The sequence below is a fragment of the Marmota flaviventris genome, chromosome 6 (genome assembly GCF_047511675.1).
Source record: "Marmota flaviventris isolate mMarFla1 chromosome 6, mMarFla1.hap1, whole genome shotgun sequence".
Classification (NCBI taxonomy): domain Eukaryota; kingdom Metazoa; phylum Chordata; class Mammalia; order Rodentia; family Sciuridae; genus Marmota; species Marmota flaviventris.
Window position 1 is genome coordinate 114,985,699 of NC_092503.1, and position 24,383 is coordinate 115,010,081.

The 24,383-nt window shown below is 37.6% G+C and overlaps 1 protein-coding gene and 1 non-coding gene across 2 annotated transcripts; one reads left to right on the forward strand and one right to left on the reverse strand.

Annotated features, from left to right (window-relative positions):
* The first annotated feature begins 813 nt into the window (after positions 1-813).
* On the forward strand, positions 814-20,107 carry Glo1 (glyoxalase I). The gene is made up of 6 exons (XM_027943720.2): positions 814-1,003; positions 8,195-8,277; positions 10,995-11,135; positions 12,624-12,691; positions 13,372-13,461; positions 17,842-20,107. The coding sequence occupies exons 1-6, from the start codon at positions 923-925 to the stop codon at positions 17,934-17,936; spliced, it is 558 nt and encodes a 185-aa protein (XP_027799521.1). The 5' UTR covers positions 814-922; the 3' UTR covers positions 17,937-20,107.
* On the reverse strand, positions 17,054-17,156 carry LOC114099432 (U6 spliceosomal RNA). Its single transcript, XR_003583893.2, has one exon. It is a non-coding gene; the product is annotated as a U6 spliceosomal RNA (small nuclear RNA).
* Positions 20,108-24,383: the final 4,276 nt, after the last annotated feature.

The following is a 24,383-nucleotide window of genomic DNA, read 5'->3' on the forward strand; positions in this document are numbered from 1 at the left end:
GCCTCTGGGGAAGATAGACATTCTTTTCTTCAGCCAAGTTACAGCTTACTGTCCACAGGAATGAAGAAATCCTGAGTTGGGAGTTGGCACCAACAAATCTATAAAACTGCTTTCTCACATACTTTATATATATAAAGATATGAAAAATTGTGCACTGTATGTGTAATAAGAATTGTAATGCATTCCGCTGTCGTGTATTCAAAAAAATAAAATCAATTAAAAAAAAAAAAACTGCTCTCTCAAAGCTACCACTTGGATGTGAATTGACTCCTGGCACAAGTGGAGTTTGGCATTTGTACCCCCTATTTAAAAGCTCATGGCTTTCAGTATCAGGAGGCTCAGGGAGGATCAATAATTATTACAAGCTTCTAGAACTAAAATAGAATGGGACCAAAACTTGAACATGGGTTTTTCCACTAAACCAGAGTGGTTTTACTTATCCTGGTCTGCTTAAATTGAGAAAATAAACTTCTGATCTTTACAATTTAAAAAGAATAACTCCCAATTCTCACTTTACATCAGATCCCTATTTTCTATAAAATTGCCGCCCTGACGTAGAGAGGGTTACCCAACTTTCTTAACTAAACAGAAGCAAAATTAGGTCATTGGTAATACAATCGCTGCCTCCCAGCAGTAGATTTCCCTCCAACCCCCGCCTTAAGAGAGGGCCTTCGTCCTGCGCACTGCACCTTGGGAGTTGTAGTCTCTAGGCACAGAGCCCTGTGGTCGGAGGCGCTGACTCACAGAGACCCAATCAGAAGATAGCCCACAGCTCTCCGCGTGGCGATTGGCTGAAGTCTGCGACCACCTCCCAGCGGCGCCGTCGCGCTGTCTCTAGCGGAGGCTGCATAGAGGCTGGGTAAGAGGGTGCTGGTGGCCCTCGGTTCCTGGGTTTCATCGTCGGTGATATTGCAGCGCAGCCATGGCAGAACCGCAGCCCGCGACCGGCCTCACTGACGAGGTCGCCCTCAGTTGCTGTTCCGACCCGGATCCTAGCACCAAGGTGGGCACTGGGCCTCCTCGCGCGTCCGGGCCCGGGGGAGCGGATCCCGGGACTCCGCAAGGCATTTGAACCCCTTTCGGCCGGCCCTGCGCGGACGAGGCGTGTGCTGGGAAGAGGGATAATGGAGTCCAATCCCAGGGACCCTGAGATCGGCTAAGAATGGAGGGGATCCCTTACATCAGTTTGTTTCAAAAACCTGCGACCCTGCTTCATTAACTTGTTTATTTTGGGACGGCATTTAGAAGCCAAGCCAAACGAGGGTCAGGTTCCTTGTCCATGGGTGTGACTGTTCCCCAAGTCAGTCGCCATGGCTGATAGAGGAGCAGTTTCAAACTTGTAGTCATAGGTTCAAAGGTGTGTCTATGCTGGGACCTTGTGGCTGCGATCATTTTCTGTATTCACTCCCAACTCCAGCTTCACTCTTGTTTTACAGTTGTGACCCAGTGAGAAAAATGACCTGTTGCAGATTTAGGCTTTCACTTACTTAACATACTATTCTGAGTCAGTGTAACTCACTCAGGTGTGGTGCCTCCTGCATTGCCAAGCTAGACACGTCATCTGCTTGGGAAAATTTTTTCCTGTGGTTATCAATGTCAGTAAATGTCTATGTGTTCATTTAATTGCATCACTTAAAAGTTTCTTGAAGAGTGAATATGGGGGGGCTGGGGTTATGGCTCAGTGGTAGAACACTTGCCTCGCACATGTGAGGCACTGGGTTTGCTCCTAAGCACCACATAAATAAAGATATTGTGTCCATCTACAACTAAAAAAAAAAAAAAAATTGAGAGGCTGGGATTGTGTCTCAGTGGTAAAGAGCTCACCTAGCACGGGAGGAACCCGGGTTGGATCCTCAGCACCACATAAAAATAAAGGCATTGTGTTGTGTCCATCTATACCTAAAAAATAAATATTAAAAAAAAGAAAAGAAAAAAATTGAAAAAAAAGTTAGTAAAAGAAGAATGAATATGGGCATTACGCAGATCTCTAAGAGAGGCCCATAGATTGCCAATGACTTGGGTCCCTACTTGTCCTTTGCCTTCAGGGCAGTCACATACCTCTGATTACTAAAGCCTTTAACTAACTTTTGGTCCCCACATAGGAAAAAAGTGTTAATCACTGCAAAATTAAGGGGGAAGGAAAAAAAGTGTGTGTGTGTGTGTGTGTGTGTGTGTACCCTCTCACACCCCTCTCACTTATGTATCACTTAATACCTAGTTATTTTATAATATAGATCGAGTTATTCCCAGATAACTGAGCATTTTATGTGCTGGGTTATTACAAATAAACACACACCAACAAACAGATTTAAGGGATGGTTTAGTACTGGGCTATTTAAAACAAAAAAATATTCCAGTGGCTGCAAGTCTAGCTCAGTGGTAGAGAGCATTCTAAGCATGCATGAGGCCTTGTGTGCAATCCTTGGCATAAATAAATAAATTCTGGGGAGTCTTTATAAATATATTAAATATGCTTCCTTGCATCTTAAGTTACATTCCTTATTAGCTAAATTTCTCTTGATGATTTGGAGTAATCGTTTTTTTTTTTTTTGATCAGTAACTTTTGGCCTTTGAAGTACCATGGACATAAAATGGAATACATTATACTAATACTAAAGTACTATAAGAAAAAATGGAATACATAATATTTTTTAAATATTTTTTTTAGTCATAGACAGACACAATACCTTTATTTTATTTATTTGTTTTTATGTTGTGCTAAGGATTGAACCCAGTGCCTCACACATGCAAGACAAATGCTCTACCAACTGAGCCACTACCCCAGCCCTGGAATACATAATATTAATACTATTTGTATGTATTAAGTGTGTGAAGCCTTGGATTGGTGGCTTAAGTACATTACTTAATTTAGTCCTCATAACAGCCTTTATAGGAATGCATAATTATCTCCATTTTAAAAATATTTTTTAGTTGTAAACACATCTTTAATTTGTTTATTTATATGAGGTGCTGAGGATTGAACCCAGGGCCTCACACATGCCAGGCAAGTGCTATACCACTGAGCCACAATTCCAGCCCCTAATTATCTGCATTTTACAGATGAGGAGACTTAGAGAAGTGTTGAGTGGCTTGCCCAGGAAAGAGCCCACATTCCCAACCCCTACCTTATCTGCTTCTGGAATACTGACTCCAGAAATAATTTTGGAATATTCCATGAAGGAGGGGGGAAAAACCCTTAATAAATGCATTTTGGACAGACTAGGAGGATAGGCAAGGTGAGGTCTCCTCCCTTTACCAAACATACACCAACTCTAAAGTAAGATGGACCTGGGTGGGCATTCTAGGGGAAGGGAGCATTTTGGCAAGAATGTGGTAGGATGACAGATGCAATGAAGAGCATGTCCTAAAGAGTTAATTAAATATTTTTGGTTGAAATTCAGGTTATCCAGGCAACAGTGGAGAAGGCCAGCATGGTAGATTGGAGATAGAACATGAAGAGAACCTTGAATGTCACGCATAAGAGAGTTTGTGTAGGTAGGGAGAATGATCCAGGACTTTGTAGGGTAGGTTAGAAGGATCCAAGAAGTCTGGATGTGATGAGGTCATTTAAGCTCTTCCAGAAGGTGAGGTAAGTGATGCAGGTCTGGTTTGGGAAGCAGAGAGCAGCAAGGGCAGAAAGTCAACTAGTTTACTGAACATTTGCGGCATCTTCATCTTGAGGGCACATCAAAGAATACACAGCAGCACCACATCTTGCTGGTCTTATTTGGCTCAAGAGACCTAATTTCTCTTTGCAAATGGTGATCCCTGATGACCATTTTTTTATTATTTCCATCAGAGTGCTTTGATAGAATACACAATGTCTTCAATGTTGCAATTATGTCTTCAGTTGTACTACCAATGTCAACTTCACATCATTCTGTAGATATATCTCACACGTACATGGCTCTCTCTCTCTCTCTCTCTCTATATATATATATATAATTATTATTATTATTATTTTTAATGTGTCTCATCTGATTGGTAGGGCATGGTATCCAAGGAAATGTTCACTGTTGGTGACACTTGAACTAAGTTTTGTTAATTAAGGAGGTAACCAGGTAGAGTTGGATGCAGAGTAATGAACAGGAAGAAGAAAGAGGGACAATGGCAGGATAGATGGCTGACTGTTCTAGACTCAGTATATATAAAAACACAATGACATCAGTGAACTGAGGCAGAGAATGAAGTTTTAGGTAGTGGGAGTTGAAGTATACAAAATACTCACTTGGGAGATGCAAAGAAAAATTGAGGATTCTTAATATGTTTCCTTGTTTTCTCACCTATAAAAATTTCTACTTGGCAAATAGTGTGTATTATTATATATTTATATTATATATATATATTTATATCTTATATTTATTTATATGCTGTATATTATATATTTTTTTGTTTTTAGGACCTTATGTGTGCTAAGCATATGCTCTGATGCTTATCCACACTCCAACCCAGTGTCATACTGGGATATTCATGTTGGTATATTAGACAAGTATGTAATTAAAATAAATACACATTTATTGGGGGTACACCCATTTTTTAAGTGATAAGGTATGAAATTGTAAATGCTTGAGATAAAAGATGAGGTTAAAGACGTATACAGTAACCATATGTGCTGCTTTTTCCCGAAGTGTTGAAAAACTACTGAAGGATTGATTTATTTGTGGATGGCGGGGTATTGGGTATTGAACACAGGGCTTTACACACTAGGCAAGTACCTATCACAGAGCTAGGTCCCTAGCCTGAAGGATTGTCTTTTTTTAACCCAGAAATGACAGAAATGGGTTTTTCTTGTAGAAGGATCACTCTGAATTACATTTAAGTAAGCCTATAAGAAACAGTTGATTGTCCAGGTAGGAACTTGTAAGTACCTGAGCAAGGTAATGGTCATTAGGGAGCCCAGGAGGAGAAAGATTCCAAGAGAGATTAAGCAGACAGGTAAATAGAGTGCTTGGTTTGGGGAAGGAATGTTGAGGGAGGAATCAGGGAGAATTCAAGTGTCTGACTTGGGCTAACAAGGGGTAGTTGAGACGTTGACTCTTGGCAGTATAGGAAGAAGTGTTTGTTTGGGCTGTAATGAATTTGAAGTTCTAACCCAAGTGGAAATGATGAGTAGGTGCAGGATGTGTAAGTTCATAGCTGAAGATAGAGGTATGGGCTGGAGAATACAGATTTGGGGAATCAATAGCAATAGTCAGTAGTGGATACTCTGCGTGTCTGTTTTATAATAACAGCAGCGGCAAGACACATAGTAAGCAGAGTAGCTAAGTGTTATGCTAAGCACTTTCATGCATTATTCCCTTTACATTTCAGCTCAAACATAACAGCTAGAAACTGTAATGATCCTCATTCTAAAGATGTGGAAGCAGGTTCAAGGAAAGTATTGATTTACTCAAGGTTTCAGTTGTAAAGCCAGCATTTAACCATATTGCCTCTCAAAAATAATTCTTCTCACATTTGTGTATTTTTTTTCCTTTTCTTTGCAAGAGAAATGAAAGAAACCTCATGATACTAAAGAAAAGCCCAATAATATTGGATGCAGCTTGGTGAGAAGTATATTATCTCATAGCTCTGTAGGTTAGAAGTTTGACATGGGTCATACTCGCTTAAACTGAAGGTATTGACAGGGCTGTGTTCCTTATTAGAGGCTCAAAAGAATCTGCTTCCAAACTCAGATTGTTCCCCGGATTCAATTCCTTTTCAGTTGTAGGGTGAGGTCCCGAGTTCCTTGTGGGCTTTCAGTTGTTGGAGTGGGGAGGAAGGAGATCTGTCTTTAATTGCTTCTATCTGTACCCCTGCATCTCACAGCCAGCACCTGTAGGTCAGTGCCTCACCTTGGCATCTCTCTGGCTTCCCCTGCTGCCCGCCTCTCTTCTGCTGCCTTTTCATATGTCTCTTCTGTCTTTTCATACGTCTTGCCTCTCTCCTCTGTTTTTAAGTTCTCATGTGATTACATGGAACCTATCTAGATAATCTAGGCCAATCTCCGTTTTAAAGCCAACTCACTAATAACCTTAATTCCATCTGCAATGCCCTTGACAGTTAATGTTTGATAGAATAATCAGAGACCTCTTTAGGATTTCGTCCTTGCCTGCAACTCCCTGGCCAAGTGCCAAGTCTAGCCGGGGAGGACAGCTTGCCCCTAGGAGGCCTGCCAAATAGACCCTTTGAACTCACCTCTGGTCTGGCCTGAAAAAGCACACAGCTTTTTCTAGAGTTGTCCTCCTCCAGCAAACATTGTAATTGACAGGGAAGCAGCAGTCACTCGCATTACTTGGGAGGGGAGAAGTTTTTGTACTGTTCTCAGTGCCTTGTTTTAATCTATACTTAGACAACCATAAATTCTGTTTTTGTCTCTTCATTGCAGCCACAGAATGACTCTGTAGGTGTTTTTTTGTGGCTGGGTGAGGAGGGAACCAAGGCCTAGCTAGTGCCCAGACACTGGGAGCCATTTTTCTCTTTCTCAACTATACACTAAACATGAGGCCTCTAGGAGGCCAGCTCCTGACTGAGAAAAGCAACTGAATGCTCTGGAAACATGGAACCTCAGAGCCAGCTCACTTGTATGTGATTATATGCTATGAATAAATAATTTAATTCTTATATCAATTTAAGGTTGGTTTTAATAAGATATAGTAGTTTTCAAGCTAGTTTTGTCTTAAATGAGAATTTTTTTAGTTGTAGATGGACACAATATCTTTATTTTATTTATTTATTTATTTTTTATATGGTGCTGAGGATCGAACCCAGGACCTCACACATGCTAGGCAAGCACTCTAACACTGAGCCACAACCTCAACTGTAACACTTACATATATATATATTTTAATTTTGTAGTTGTAGGTGGACAGCATGCCTTTATGGTGCTAAGAATCTAACCCAATGTCACACACATGCTAGGCAAGCGTTCTGCTACTGAACTAAAGCCCCAGCCCCTACATTTGTATTTTATGTAATGAGTTACAGGAGAGAGATGATGGTAACTGCAAAGAGAGTAGTGAGAATTTTCAGACCCGTTTTGTCACATCCATGGGTACAGCAGAATAAAACTATTGGGGAACACTGACAAGGTTGACACATGGGCTTGGAAGGTACCTATGGTAAAAAGAGACCTGAACTTAAAAATCGGGAGGCTGGAACAATTAATTTGATCATTTGGAATCAGCCTTGCATCTATAAAACTGGGACGAGTTTTTACAAAGACAAACCCCTAAGCCAAATGTTACTGTTAATGCTAATAATAATCTTATTTCCATCAGTTTATATGCACTATAATTTTATCAGTCAAGCCTTCTGTTTCCTGATGTGGAAATTATAGTTTCACAAAGGTGTTAGAGACAGTAGCTTTTTACCTTTTAGTTATTTTGGAGTATAGGGTCATGTGACTTTTTGCTAATTTATATAGTTACCTGTAAATGGTTCAGGAAACACATTTCTCATGCATTCACTCAACAAGTATTATAGCAATTGTATTCTTTATTTATAACATCAAATAAAGTCTTGGTTCAGGGGGCTGGGGACGTGGCTCAAGTGGTAGCGTGCTTGCCTGGCATGCGCATGGCACTGGGTTTGATCCTCAGCACCATATACAAATAAAGATGTTGTGTCCGCCAAAAACTAAAAAAATAAATATTAAAAATTCTCTCTCTCTCTCTCTCTCTCTCTTTCTTTAAAAAAAAAGTCTTGGTTCAGCTTGTGGAAAGGTAGCCTAGAATAAAGGTTGTAAGTAGTTTCTTTGGGAGGTGGTCATAGAAAGCTCTGTGGTTTGGGGAAGGGTGGCCTACAGTAAGTAGTGTTTGCTTGTGATCACTGTGGGCACCTGGGATTCCATTCCTCTGAGGAACTGTATGGAGCATGCCTCAGAATTGTCCCACCAAGGAGCAAGAAAGCCACATCTTTGCTATACCCTTGGTTGAGGGTAATCCTGGAGATACAAACTTCTTGGCACTTCAAGGCTGCTACACTGGGACCTGCACAAGAAAGCACTGCTGGGCGGAGCCACAGGAGCTTGTGGGTGATAGGAACTGTTTCCACGCAGTTTTCGTAGTAGGCTGAAGGGACAAAGGTGTTTTCTTTCTTTCTTTCTTTCATTGTATTACAATGGTGGACTGTCTGTATCTTGTTATAAAAAACACAATTAATGTTGGTAATGCATAGTAAAAATTAAAGGTTTTTAGTATATTCTGTTTTTCTTTAGGATTTTCTGTTGCAACAGACCATGCTGCGAATTAAGGATCCTAAGAAGTCATTGGATTTTTATACTAGAGTCCTTGGAATGACGTAAGACCATTTATTGGAACCTTATTGTTTAAATACATAGCTTTGCCAATATAGGTAATGCTTTCAGGCCCATTTAAAAATTGTAGTTTGTTTCAAAAGTAACAAAAGTTCTTTAGGTAAGGAGTCTGTAAGGAGGTCTGAATAAATGGGGTTTAGATTAACTTCCCTTTCTTTATTCCAGCCTGGCTTAGTGGCAACAAAAGGCACAAATACTTTCATTTTCTCCAAATTCTTTTCTCTTTGAGAGCTGCCTGCTAAATCCTTAATAATATTCACACCCTTTTTGATGTTCTGACCACTTTTAGCCTATTGTTAACTTCAGAAAACATATATATAAGGACTTTTTACTCAGAAAACGAATGGTTTTACTTAAAATTGGCCCTCTTCCAATTTTATAGATTACATTCTATTTTACTGAACAGGTAAAAGCCACTCCTCTTTTAATCCTTAAAGCATATTTACTTATTTACACCAACTCTCCAACTTTATTGTGGTATAATTGATAGTTTTATTTTTTTTTCCTTGATTTCTTTTTCCCCTAAGTAACATGAATTTTTTGTTTTTGATACTATAGATACATAAAGAATAAAATTAGGGCTGGGGTTGTAGCTCAGTGGTAGAGCACTTGCCTAGCACATGTGAGGAACTGGGTTCAATCCTTAGCACCACGTAAAAATAAATAAACAACAAAAAAGGTATTGTGTCCATCTACAACTAAAAAAAAAATTATGAAAAGAATAAAATTAAATGATCTTTAATTTACTGCCTAGATGCTCTCTACCAACATTGAGAGAAAAATTTAAGTAATATAGTAGGTTTGTTTAGAAAATCCAACTAGTTTAGAAAAACATAAGATGAAAAATGATAAGTTTCCTTCCCCTGGTCCTCCCTAAAGATAACTGGTCTTACAGTTTCTTTGATTTTGTCCGGCATGTGTTTATGGCATATTTAAAGGGCATAATGAACACAAATTTATTGGATACTTGCTATTTGCCAGGCACTTCTCCCATTATTTCCTCTAGTCTTTACGGTAGGTCTTTGAGCAGCTCATATCCCCATTTTTGCAGGTGAAAAAAGCAAAGCTTAAAGATGGAAGTTGCTGTCCCAAATCCCACAGTTGGCACATGGCAGAGCTGGAAATTGAATCTATGTCCAGTTGACTCCAGTGTTGACCTTATTTTTATTTATTTTTTATTTTTTTTCAGTCCTTGATGGACCTTTATTTTATTTGTTTATTAATATGTGGTGCTGAGAATCGAACCCAGTGCTTCACACATGCTAGGCAGGTGCTCTACCACTGAGCCACAACCCCAGCCCCAGCGTGGACCTTATTTTTAAAAAGCCCCCAAATAGGATGCAACTTGACAATGACCTAAAGATATCCTCCTCTGGGGAAAATCAAGTTGCATCAGGTACATTTGTTTCAATTGCCAACTGATTGGTGGGTAAGGCTTGTGCAATCGACTTTAGGAGGTGCAGAGGTAGTTTATCATGATTAGACCGTTTGAGGTGTCTGATACTTTATTATAAGCATATTGGAGTAAATCTTACTTGTGATAAGTCTGTAATGGATCTGATTGGACCAAAGCATGTACCTAGCAGTGATAATCAAATGAAAGATTTGGAGCAAAACTCTAGCAACTTCCCTTTTGATGTGCTTCAACCATCTGTACTTGTTGATTATGAACCAGGTCATCTTTGAGCATTTAATCCTCAGTAATTGAAAGAAAATGGTATTACATACATTCTCATTCTATTCTGCTCCTTGCAAAATAATCCTACATTCTTTAAACTCACTTTATAAGCTGTAACTTCAGTTATCTTTTTTAAAACCTCAGAATTCGCTCTTTCTCTCATATCAAGTGTCTCCATCCCGACTGACTCTTTCCTTTCATCCTACAAACATGCTTAAGCCTTCTAGAAGGACTGTTGCCCTGCTTTCTTGCCTCATAGAGAGACCATGCTTGCTGCTGTTTTACCTGCTCACCGCCCCTGTCTCTCCCAAGTCCAGTGAGATCTATACTGTTGAAAACTGCTCTCACAGGACCTTGCTGTATTCCTTGACCTTCTCTTAGTCTCACTTCTGTTTCACCCTTTTGCAGTATTTGCTACTGTTAGCTGCTTTATCTTATTGTTGATGTTCACATCTTCTGTGATATTAATTTGTCATTTTTCCTGCTCTCATACCACCTGTCCTCAATTTTATTTCCTAGAAATTCTGGCATAGTAAGAACTCACTAAATGTATATATTTAAATATCTATAGCACATATCTCAAAGAATAGAATAATGCATTGTATCGTTCACTAAAAAGAGACAAAATTATCTCTTTCCATTTATAAACAAGTACTACAATTCCAATTAAATTTCATTAAATTTGAAGATTGATGAATTAGAAAAATTTTCTTTTATTTTTGTATTTCCTTGATATTTACAGACCAAAGGGTGATGGTCCTTTTTTGTTTGTTTTGTTTTTGTGGTGCTGGGGATTGAGCCCAGGGCCTTGCACATGTTAGGCAAGCACTCTACCACTGAGTTCCATCCCCAGCCCCAATTAGGTGTTTTTAAATAAGATTTTTTTTCCCTCTTGCTTTTTCCGTTTAGATAGTTTTCCTATATACATAGCTCTTATTTATAGAACTTGAGTATGGGGTTATGTTGATTTTAGTATGAATCAACCTTTCCTTCATGAATTAGTCTTGTTTTATTTAATTTCAGGCTAATTCAAAAATTAGATTTTCCTACTATGAATTTTTCACTCTATTTCTTGGCTTATGAGGATAAAAATGACTTCCCTAAAGATAAAAATGAAAAAATGGCATGGGTATTCTCCAGAAAAGCTACACTTGAACTGACACAGTGAGTATATTTTTATCTTTTTATGTATTCTAGATTTTAAGTTTTTTTCTTTTTTTTTTTTTGCTTATTTATCAGTTTAATTCAATTTGTAACAACATGTTTGAGTGTTTTTATATGGATCTTCTGGTCTGGTCTTTGTTTTATGGTATAAATAGGGTAAATGTCTTTCAGAGAATTTAAGACCCTGAAATAGTAAGATATTTGCCAAACTGTAATTAACTAATGTTTAGAGACTACAACTAAAATCATCCAACATTCAAAATTTTGTTCTTTTGTAGTTTTGCTATATTTTTGATCCTGAAATATTATATAATATGTTCCCTTAAGAAGTCATCAAACCATTTTTGTAACAATTAACATTAAAATTTTAAGATAGTTTGCCAGGCCCTGTGGCACATGCCTGTAATTCCCACAATGAAGGAGGCTGAGGCAGGAGGATTGCAGGTTCAAGCACAGCCTCAGCAACCTAGTGAGGCCCTAAGCAACATAGCAAGACTTTGTCTCAACATAAAAAATAAAACGGGCTGGAAGGTATTTTTATAATTTTAACACTTAAAAAATGTAGGAAGAAGGGCTGGGGATATAGCTCAGTTGGTAGAGTGCTTGCCTTGCATGCACAAGGCCCTGGGTTCAATCCCCAGCACCATACACATACACACATTAAAGAAAAAAAACACTAGAAAGAAAGAGGTATTCCCCCCTTTTTCCTTATTATTTTTTTAACTTTGTTTTTATGTACTCTTTAACAGAAGAAAAAAAAAAGAGTGTTTGTTTCAAGATGTGTGATTTAATGTCTATCTGATTTAAAACAAAGTTTTTCTATCAGACAGGCCTAGATATGGGTCTTAAGTACTAACACTAATTCTATGACCCTGAAAAATTCCCTAAAGTGGCAGTCTCATTCATAAAATAGAACTATTCAAGTCTGGGCCATGGAGCTGTTTTGAGGGTTAAATGAAATATAAAGTACTGAGGATAATAAATAATAGTTGCTGTTATTATTGTTATTGTTCGTATTCAGATGCCTGATTTTACAATCTTCTTAATCTAATTAAAATCATAAAATCATACTTTAATGATTACTCTCTGCAGTTGAAAATGTGATATTTGTAGTAGCAGGGGATAGGCCAAGTATGTAGAGTAGCATATACACATGGCAAGAGTTTAAAGACAGGATTTCTTCTCAGAATATCAGTTCTATAACCTGGTGCAGTGGTGCACGCATGTAATCCCCTTGGGAAGCTGAGGCAGGAGGATTGTAAGTTCAAGACCAGCCTCAGCAACTTAGTGAGGCCCTAAGCAACTTAGTAAGACCTGTCTCAAAATAAAAAATAAAAAGGGCTGGGGATGTGGTCAAGCACCCCTGGGTTCAATCCCCCATAGGAAAAAAAAAAAAAAAAAAAAAAAAAAAAATATATATATATATATATATATATATATTTTTTTTATAGAACAGAACTATAAGTTATATTTTCCCTTCTTTTGTAGCAATTGGGGTACTGAAAATGATGAGACTCAGAGTTACCACAATGGCAATTCAGACCCTCGGGGATTTGGTATGTTTGTCTGTTTATATGTAACGTGGATTTGTTGATTTTACATGAGATCCATACTTAAAATTATAGTAAACCTAAAACATCACGGCCTAATTAACAAATAAAATCAATTTATTAGAGTTATGTTTTATTTCCACAAATCTTATTAGGAATTATATAATTTCACAGTAAATATACTCACAACAGTTTTACTTTTAAGTCTCCATATTTTATTTTCAGTTGACTTTTTAATTAAAAAAAAACTATGGTTATTAGAATCTCAATTTCTGTTAGTGTGCACTTCTGTCTTGATTTAAAATTTGTCAATTCAAGATGACAGGATAACAGACTTCAGTTGGCTACTGTATAGTTAATGCCAACAACCTACCTACTAAGCATGATTCTTTTTTGTATAGATTATTCTTAACAGAACTATATGTGAGGTAGTAGTGGTTTATTTTAAGTAATGTATCATTTATAGTAACTAATTATTCCATTATACCCAGCTAGTCAGTCTATATTTGTTCTTTATGAGATTTTGAACCTAGTTGACTCAGTTTGCTTTCAAATGTTATGTTTTTGAAATACACAAGTTTCAGAAGCCACCAAGGCACTTGGAAACCCTGGTATAATTATTTCTTCCTTCTCTGTATTTTTCGTTTTTCTTTTTTTGGTGTGTGTGTGTGGGGGTGTCATCTAAGGTCACATTGGAATTGCTGTTCCTGATGTATATGGAGCTTGTAAAAGATTTGAAGAACTGGGAGTTAAATTTGTGAAGAAACCTGATGATGGTGAGTCTAGTACTTACTGATTTTAATGCCTTTCTTTAATTAAATAATATATATAAGCATCCACAGAGGGCACAGTTCCAATAAAATCCTTTTGGCTACAGGTAATAGAGGTTGACATCAGTCAACTTAAGGCAAGACGGAAAATTATTAGAATACCTTGTTATCTTAGGGAAATGGAAGACAGGGTGGCTTCACAAGGGACTAGACACAGGATCTAGAGAGCCATCAAAAACCTAGGCTCTTTTTCCCACCCTATAACCCTATCGCATTCTCTCTTTGGCCACCACCTTTCACTCTCTCAGGGTTTAACTGGTCGTCCAAAAATAAGTTTAAGCTGGGGGCAGTGGTACACACCTGTAATCCCAGCGGCGCAGGAGGCTGAGGCAAGAGGAGAATTGCCAGTTCAAAGTCATCCCCAGCAACTTAGTGAGGCCCTAAGAAAGGCAATGAGACCCTGTCTATAAATAAAATACAAAATAGGGCTGGGGATGTGGTTCAGTGGTTAAGTGCCCCTAGGTTCAATCCCCAGTACCGCCCCCCCAAAAAAACCAAAAATGAGTTTGTTTTATTTGATATTAACATAACAATACCAGGTCTCTTTAGTTAATAATTGTCTAGTATTTCTTTTTTAGTACTTTACAATCTTTGTATGTACTTATATTTTAGGTATGTCTCTTGAAATAGTATATATTTGGATTTTGTTTGATTTGCATGTATTATGATTATTTTATTTGGGATCATTTCTGCCATCCAAATTTATTATTTTAAGTTAAAATGTTCATTATTTTATTTTAACCTTTTTTTAAATTAAAGTATTTAACATACATATCTCTTCCCCAATAAGAAAATAACTTATTCCCCTCAACCCCCATCATGTCACCATTACATAGACTGGGATATTATTGATTCATATTTTCTTTTTCTTTGGTTGTGGTATTTTTAAAAATAGCATTAAATACATTAAGGTATTTTGAAAATCTTTTCTGCATATATCTTTTGTATTGAATTTCTCTGTCCATATATATATATATATGCATATATATTATATCTATATCTATATCCCATATATATACTTTAGTTATAGATGGACACAATACCTTTATTTTATTTATTTATTTTTATGTGGTGCTGAGGATCAAACCCATATGTTAGGCAAGCACAGTACTACTGAGCTACAGCCTCAGCCCCTTTTGTCCCTTTTTATGAGTACCTCAACCAAAACTATTTTCCAAAGGTATTTGAGGCAAAACTTTTGAGACTTTGTATGCCCAAGAATCATATTTTTATATGAATGACAGTTTTGTTGAAAATCCTAGGTTTGTTTTCTTTCAATCTTGAAATACTACTCCATTGCTGGTTTGCATAGTTTTACAGTTCAAAAATATACTGTCAATCTGTTTGGGTTCCTTTATATAGTGTATTCTGTGTTATTCTGGAAGTTTTTATATTCTTCATTACTGTGCCTTCTTTCTAGAGATATTTTCTCAAACTGATATACCAGCTAACTAATTATTCCCCAAATGTATCTGTTCTGCTATTTAATTCAACTGTTGTGTTTTTAATCTATTATTTTTTTGGTCCCTTAGTTTTGCTTGGTTCCTTTAATATTTTCTTGTTCTTGTTTCATGTTGGTGATATTATTTCATATTGTCCATCAATTTTGCATGTTTTAATAATTTTTGGTCCATATTGTCCTAATATTTCATCTTGTTGGGAGACAAGGTTTTGCTGAGTTGCTGAGGGCCTTACTAAATTGCTGAGACTGGCTTTGAACTTGCAATCTTCCTGCCTCATCCTCCTGAGCTGCTGGGATAATAGGCATGTGCCACCATGCTCAGCTATAATTTTATATAAAAATACACACACACACACACATTCAATTGTTATGTTCTTTAAATTCTTGTTATTTTGACCTCTAAACTTACAAACACAGACACACACACACACCTGCAGTTGTTTGCTATTTCAGTCCGTCGTATAGCGTGAATAGAAGAAGTCCTCTCCTTAACAACCAGAATGATGTTAAAAAAATGGGCAGGGTAAGCCAGGGCTGAAATTCCTTGGAACCTGGAAATGAGTCAAACTCTTTACACTCCCCACAACAACTCTTTCCAACTTTGTCCCTAAGGGAAAAGCAGTATTAGTAGGAAACACTTCTGAGATTGTCATTCCCTAGCCCTGGGCATGTGGAAGTGGGTTGGGAGATGAGGTAGTCCCTTTCTCACGTCCTCATAAGCATAAGTTTTCTGTGCCATCCTTATTTAATTCTGAGGACATCTGTTAACCAATGCTTTGAGCCCCCAAGTGTAAGGGCAGGTGCCGATGCCCCCGGTGCTGAGGGGAGCAAAAGCAAAACTCCTGCTTATTCTCCCACAATTGTAATGTACTTCCTTCTGGTCTGACCCACAGAGACTAGGTTAAAATAGCCACTCTACCCGGCTTCCACCTGTTCTTCTCATCCACCCCCCTGAGATCTTCACTTTTCCCCCCAATGTTTTCCATTTGTATCCTTTTGGGTTAGCCTTGGAGAAAGCATCCAGGGAAAGGAGTCAAATCAATTCAGCATCTTGGTCCCAAAATAAATTTCTCAGGTTACATTTTTACATGTAAGCAAACAACTCTGACCTGTTAGCCTTTCCATCCCAGTTATGAATTTCTGGGAGAAAGAATCTGATTGTCAGATTTATGTGACTCAAGTCTGTAGATATTTTGTAGGTAGGACACACTATCTGTTCTCTTAAGCACCTTCCTATTTTCTTCTTTAAAATAATATGGGGCTGGTGCATTTCTGTAATCCCAGCTGCTTAGCAGGCTGAGACAGGAGGATCGTGAGTTCAAAGTCAGCCTCAGCAGCTAAGCAAGGCCTTAAGTACCTCAGCAAGACCCTGTCTCTAAATAAAATACAAAAAAAAAAAGTGCTATGGATGTGGTTCAGTGGTAAACACCCCTGGGTTCACTCCTGGGTACATAAAAATAAAAATAAATGGCACTTGCACAATGGTGCATACCTGTAATCCCAGCATATTGGGAGGCTGAAGCAGGAGGATCACAATTTCAAAGCCAGCCTCAGCAATTTAGCAAGGACCTGAGCAACTTAGCAAGACCCTATCTCAAAACAACAACAACAACAAACAGGCTGGGGATGTGGCTCAGTAGTTAAGCACCTCTTGGTTCAATCCCTGGTACCCCAAAATAATACTAACATTATTATTATTTGTGACTGCTGAATTGGTGTTATGAACTGTATCATGAAGATGAGGTAAACACTTGATACCTAACAGATGTTTCAGTCCCATGGTTTATTTTAGGAGAGCTTGTTTTCAGCTGTGTGTGGAAAATAACATTTTAGTTATTATGAAAAACATAAATTTGGGCAACACTGACAAGATAGAATTTTGTTTTTCTATGCTATTGGGGATTAAACACAGGAGTGCTCTACAAATGAGCTACATTCATAGCCCTTTTAATTTTTTATTTTGAGGCAGGGTCTCACTAAGTTGCCCAGGCTAGCCTCAAACTTGTGATCCTCCTGCCTCAGCCTCCTGAGTTGCTGGGATTACAGGTGGTCCAGCACAATATAGAATTTCTTTTAAAAAATAAATAATAGTTCACAAATTTACATATCAATCCTGTGCAGGGGCTATGCTAATCTCTATCATTCTAATTTTTAGTATATGTACTGCCAAAGTGAGCACACAATATAGAATTTTTTTTTTTTTTTTTTTTTTTGGTGCTGGGGATGGAACCCAGGGCCTTGTACATGTGAGGCAGGCACTCTACCAACTGAGCTGTATCCTCAGCCCCAGAATATAGAATTTTTTAAAAGTATAAAACTACAGGGGCTGGGGCTGTAGCTCGGTGGTAGAATGCTTGCCTTGCAGGTGTGAGGCCCTGGGTTCGATTCTCAGCACCACATAAAAATAAATAAACAAAGATATTGTGTCCATCTACAACTTAAAAAAAAATTAAAACTACAAATATGGTTGTGGTTGTGGTTCAGTGGTAGATTACTTGCCTAGCATGTGTGAGGCACTGGGTTCGATTCTCAGCACCATATATAAATAAATAAAAACAAAGGTCCATTGACAACTAAAAAAAATTTTTTTTAAAACCTACAGACAAAATAGTGTATTTTAAAATGTAAATTAAAATTTGAATTAATAAAACTATTTTAAAAAATTTTTTTTTAGTTGTCAGTGTACCTTTATTTTATTTATATGTGGTGCTGAGAATCTAACCCAGTGCCTCACACATGCTAGGCAAGCTCTCTACCACTGAACCACAACCCCAGTGTGATAAAACTATTTTTAATTTACAAGGCTTTTGTTTGTTTGATTGTTTTTTTGAGTTTTTCCAGTAATGAAAAATTTTAATTTACAGGTAAAATGAAAGGTCTGGCATTTATTCAAGATCCTGATGGTTACTGGATTGAAATTTTGAATCCAAACAAAATAGCAGCAACTATTAGTTCATGAGAATGCTCCTTTTACGATGTCAGTGAAGATGGTGATAAGGAAGGAAACAATATGACTCAAGATATCAGATACCAGAAGCATCTAGAACTGATGGATCATTGTTCCAGTTCAAATTATTCTTTAGTCTATTTCGCTTTCCTTTTTCAGCTGTTTTTTCCACCTAAATGATCATTCTAGTTTTAAAGTAGTGCTTTATCTTATGACCTTGAATGTAGTTCTATAACTTTACTTTTTAGGCAATAATTATAACAATTCCCTTTAGAGGCTGCATTTGCTGCCTTCTGTCTCCTAAATATTACTTTTCTTCAGGTCTGCCTTTGAATCATCATCTTTTGAAAACGAAACATTTATCATTTTTTTGTGGTGGTTATCTTCTGGGGTTTCAATTCCTCAGAAATAACTTTTCACAATGGAAAGTAAAGAACACTGAACAAAAATGAATCTTCATGTGTACTTCAAACAGTATAAAATGTTTATTTTACAAAAGAGAAGTTACTCTTGAGAGCAATTCAGAATCATGCTGACAGGGATACTGATAGAAAAACTAATTTCTTTTTTATTTAAAATACTTTTAAGGTTCAAGGACTAACCTCATTTATTTGGGATTGGGGAGGAGGGAGGGAATAATATTTACTAGGTACCCATGCCTCAGACTAAGCTGTAATATACTGTACATCACTTAATACTCTAGTATTAAGGCTAGACATGTTGTTTTAGTTAACATTCTTGCTGCTATGACTAAAAGACACGACAACAATTTTAGAGGAGGAAAAGTTTTATTTGGTGCTCATGGTTTCAGAGGTCTCAGTCCATAGATGACCAACTTCATTGCCCTGGGCCCAACGTGAGATAGAACATCATGACCAAAAGGTGTGGAAGATGAAAGCAGCTCAGGCCCGCAATCAGGAAGCAGAGAGAGCTCTGCTCACCAGCAACAAAAGACAAACCCCAAAGGAACATCTCCTCCCTCTTCCAGACACATCTTACCTGCCTACAGTTACCACCCACTTAATCTATATCAATGAATTATTAATACGCTGATTAGGTTAAGGCTCTACAGTCATTTCACCTCTAAACTTTCTTGCATTGTCTCACACATGAGCTTTTGGGGGACACCTCATATCTAAACTATAACACATGTAAAATATAATGAATTGAAGGCAATATGAATAGGCTCAAGTACTCAAGATCTCATTATTATTTTTACTATTTAGATTATGCCTCAAAATTCCTCACCATGCCTCCTGCACTAGTATCTTAGTGCAAAACCTTCAGTGAGTTTGCACACTGTGCTCTTAACTCTTGGGCCTGAGTACCGCAATGAGGGTGGAAGCTTAGAAGTCTATAAGACAGGCTACCCTACACACAATTACTCCTGCACCGGTGATACCCAACTCACAAGGAGTCTTCCCTACCCCATGGTCTTTATGCTTCTAGTAATCACATTATACTCACTGGTAGCATAACTTAGTTACTCAGAAATCAGCTTTGCAGTCTTCCCTCCTATGATTGATGGTTTGCTAGATTTCAAAAAATCATGGTGATTTTGAAAATGTCTTATGGCCTGAGAATTAAAAACATCCAGTTTGTGGTTTAGGTTTTTCTGTAGACTGTAGTGGAAGACCTTTGGATAGGCCATGCCAATTATTCTTGCACTGCTAGAAACACTTTACATTTCCTTTTTAGATGAAATGTAATTTGTTTGAGCAATTTAAACAAATAACTGAAATAAAATTTTAGATAAGACCGTTTAATTTGTAAACTTCTTTCAATCAAGTTCTTTCTTCCAAAAGGCTGTCCTTAGTACTGAAAGGATTTGAAATGGCTTGCAAGGTCATTCTGAACTGGGAGTAGTCACAATTGTATACAGCCTGTTAACCAGGTAGTTTGTATAGGCAAAGAAGGTGGGAATTACAAGAATAAGATCATAAAAAAAAGAAGGGTGGGAAGAGGAAAGGATAAGGAATAAAGGATTGTGGCAGGAAAGTACACAGAGAAGAAAAATCAGATATCAAATTGTGAGTCATAGAAACTTAAGAAAACCAGTTTCAGTGTTGAATGCTACAATTGTCAAATGGAAGCCCTCTTAGATCCATAAATTCAATAACTTCAAACCTTATTTCCAGGAAAAGAAGATTTCTCTACTTGCTAAATAAATCTTGCCAAAGACAGTTCTTGTTTATTTCTTAATTTCATTCCTATATGCATTGAAAAAAAATATTGTATAAGCAGGCCTTCCTAGGGATTAGAACAATTCACCTCCAAATTAACTTGCCTGACAAGTGGTGACAGGAAAAAGCAAACCAGAGGACAAGAAGTTTTCTTCTATGATTAGACAGTGGTACTGTGGCTTAAGGTCAGTGTGGAGTCATGGCCCATGAGCCCTACAGGGCTGAGACTGGGACTCCATTATTATACAGGTGGTTTGAATATCGAGCTGATGGTTGAACAGTAATCATTTGTGGTCTCCCCACACAGTATTTTGACTAGTATTTGCTTATCACTGTGTTTTAGGTCATGCTGCTATCACAAAAATACCATGGACTAGAAGGCTTAAACAACAAACATTTATTTCTCACAGTTTAGGAGGCTGAGAGGTCCATGATAAAGCACCAGCAAGCAGACCCAGGGCTAGGTGAGGATCCCTTTCCTGGCTTGTAGATAGGCAACTTCTTGCTGTGTCTTCACACTGCCAAGAGAAATCTCTTATGACTTTTAAAAGAACACTATTCCTGGGCTGGGGTTGTGGCTAGCCTAGACTGCGAGGGCCTGGGTTCGATCCTCAGCACCACATAAAAATAAATAAATAAAATAAAGGTATTGTGTCAACTGCAACCAAAAAATATTTAAAAACAAGAACACTATTCCCTTTGGCTTGGGATGTGGAGGCAAGGGGATTATGAGTTCAAAGCCAGTCTCAGCAACCAGCGAGGCGCTAAGCAACTCAGATCATGTCTCTAAAATAAAATGCAAAATAGGGCTGGGAATGTGGCTCAGTGGTTGAGTGCCCCTGAGTTCAATCCCCAGTAACAAAACACCATTCAGGAAGGCTCTGCCCTCATAGCCTAATTACCTCCCCAAAGCCCCAAAGAATTTGGGGGGAAGTTATGGATGAGGTGATGCTTGTTAAGTTTCTCCAACACATCCATCTCCTTTCTGTACTCTTTGAAAGGAAGCCCACACGTATGGGGGAATTGTACTTCAACTCCTTGAGAAGAAGAAATAGGGTTGTGTTGTTTTCTGTATTCAATGGGACTTCCCAAGACTGTGCAGGCCATTGCTGGATGTCCAAAATCCCTGCTCACAATTCACCAGAAACCAGTAGTGAAATCAACTGAAAATGTCCAAGTTTCCATAATAACCCCTAGGGGTCAGTACTGCCCTATTGAGAACCACTGATAGAAGATTTCCAATTCTGGTCTCTCTCTCTCTCAATATTTTTTAGTTGTAGGTGGACACAACACCTTTATTTTTACCTTTTATATTTTAACCCTTTATTTTTTTGTGGTGCTGAAGATCAAACCCAGTGCCTCATGCATGCTAGGTGAGCGCTTTACCTCTGAGCCACAACCCCAGCCCCCAAATCTGGTTTCTTTAAAGTGGAGCATAAATTTAAAGCATTTACAAAGGATTCTGAGTGCCGAATCCATACTGTTATGCTTTCCTCCTGATTTACATATGATTTTCACATCTAACTCAGCAGCAATTTATATGAGCCATTTGTCTTGGAGAGTTCTGTAAAATGTTCAACTTTCTTTTCATATGAACTTGTTTGAGGACTAGGAGTGTAGCTCAGTAGTAGAGTGCTTACTTAGCATAGGTGGGGCCCTGGATTTGATCCCCAGCCCCGCAAAGCGGGGGGGAACCCTTAAGTTCATTTTTAATGTTTTATATAACATTAAATTGTATACTTAAATTTTTTTTAGTTGTAATTGGACACAATACCTTTATTTAATTTATTTATTCATATGTGGTGCTGAGGATCGAACCCAGGGCCTCTCACATGCTAGGTGAGTGCTCTACTGCTGAGCCCCAATCGCAGCCCCTAAATTATATACTTCTATAATGACAAAGATAACTGGATTGAATATGTTTGTATGGACACAGTTGACAACTCATCCACAAATCAGAGATGGAGCTATCCAGAGAGGACAACCAGTTACATTAACTCAGCCTTTCAATTCTCAGTTCTTTACTGAAGAAATGGTGAAGCAGATTAGTAATTGGATAAGTGGAAATTAATTGATAGAATTTATACTATAAATGCACAGGTTTGAGTCCCACAATATTATAGAAGGTTTTTTTTTTTTTTTTTTATGCCAATACCCAGGTCTGCTGTAGAGGTAATGGAATAGGCACTTTCATAGACTTCAAACTGTTTACACATTTCATTTTGCAGTAGGTTTCAAGAGTTTAAAGACTAAAATGTCCAGATCCTTTTACTGGGTAATATTGTGATATTCTGGGAATTCTGTTTCCTAGAAAATAGTCAGATTTCAATGTCTAAAATATATACAATGTGTTGCTTGTGTTATTTTCTAGCAACAAAAAATTAGAAATAAAAGCCCCAAATGGAGAAATAGTTAACATTCATAGTACCCATAATAATAGAATATCATCTATTCTAACATGACTTAAGCACTTTGTGCTTGATTTAAACACTATTTAAAACTATTTAAACACCTGTGCCTTCAAAGAACACTTAAAAACATAGTAAACTGCACCTGAGACAGTAAATGAAAAAAAAGCAGGATGTACACATTGTACCCTTAATCTCAGCGGCTCAGGAGGCTGAGGCAGGAGAATGGCGAGCTCAAAGCTAGCCTCGGCAATTTAGCGAGACCCTAAGCAACTTAGTGAGACCCTATAAGTAAAATATTTTTTTAAAAGGGCTGGGGGTGTATCTCAGTGATTAAGCATCCCTGGCTTCAATCCCTAGTACCAAAAAAAAAAAAATACTTGGAGGGAAAATACCAAGTTGTTGTGGTTAACCCTGGCTGCTGAGATTACCAAAGATTTCTTTCTTTCCTGGTATTTTTCTGTATTTTCCAAATTCTTTAAAATGGTCAAGTATCATTTTTATAATCTGAAAAATTGATAAGAAATATTGTTTAATATGCTAACATTTATATTATTTACCTTTTAATTTAAATTATATATGTTAACAAATATGCGTTTTGTCTGCCACTCACATGTCTGTTCAGGATGATAATATTAAAAATTGGAAGATACATTTATATTAAGGTATTCAAAAACTCTTACGAGACTTACAATTCTCATGACCAAGTTCAATTGACATTCAAAATTTGTTTAATGATTTAAACAATGTTTAAGTATTACAAAAGTTGAATGAAACATGTAAAACCCATAAAGTTGGCATTATATGTATATAATATTTATTTTTTAACTGTAGTTGGACACAATACCTTTATTTCACTTATATTTATTTTTACGTGGTGCTGAGGATCAAACCCCCTTGCATGCAAGGCGAATGCTCTACCGCTGAGCCACAACTCCAGCCCCAGCATTATATTTTTTCCACATTTCCAGCTCTTAGTTGACTGATTCTGAAGAAACTTTCTTTTGTTACAATTTGGTAGCCACCACCCTACCAAACTATATTTTGTTTAAGAAAATGTAGCTAACATATATCAAAAACCTACATAACATAGTCATCTTACCAGTATTTTAGACAGCCTCCCTACTTCAAGGTAGCTGCTGTACCAGTAGCATCAGCATCACCTTGGAACTGATTGAAAATTAAGAATTTCAGTTTTCACCTCTACCTTACTGAATCAGAAATCTGTATTTTTCATAGAATCTCCAGGTGATAGATATGGACAATAAAGTTTGAGAAGCACTATTTTACAGACTCCTATCACCGGCATCAGCAAAAATGTTTACCTCCAAAAATACAAATTTGTTTCTCCCAGTATTACATAGTGAAACATATTATTTGTAGCAATGAATTACAGGTGGTGTGTCTAATCCACAAACACAAGAGTGTAAGAAGCAGGAATTTTCTTTATTCTAATCATACATAAAGCTCCCTATTTTTTGAGGGTTAAAAACCAAGTTTCAGTAAATACAGGATCTCTCCTGCTACTTTCCTCTGGGGGAAAATCTTAAATTCTTGAAGGTGGAGGAAGGTAAGCATGTAGTCTTCCTAGGTGAACCATCCCACTGGCATTTGCTAAAATGACAGTCAGGGGCTCCATGAAAGACAGGACCTCCTTTAGGAGTGAGGGGTAAAACCTTTCAGGGGAAGTAATACAGCCAAGCTAGCTCTCAGTTTTACAGGGTTAACAGCTGTACCAGAGAATTAGGAGTTAGGGGTGCATCAGTCTCCAAGTTCATGGGAATGATAATGCCAGGAGATGGAAGGCTGGGAGGTTATGTGGTCAGCAGAAATGCCAGGTCTGAATAAAATAATATTAAAAACCTCAG

Bases quoted from the DNA above. Each gene is read 5' to 3' on its own strand.
- Glo1 (XM_027943720.2), top strand. From the start codon at position 923: ATGGCAGAACCGCAGCCCGCGACCGGCCTCACTGACGAGGTCGCCCTC. The intron at 1,004-8,194 runs GTGGGCACTGGG...GTTTTTCTTTAG, and splicing joins ACCCGGATCCTAGCACCAAG to GATTTTCTGTTGCAACAGAC. The intron at 8,278-10,994 runs GTAAGACCATTT...ATTTAATTTCAG, and splicing joins ACTAGAGTCCTTGGAATGAC to GCTAATTCAAAAATTAGATT.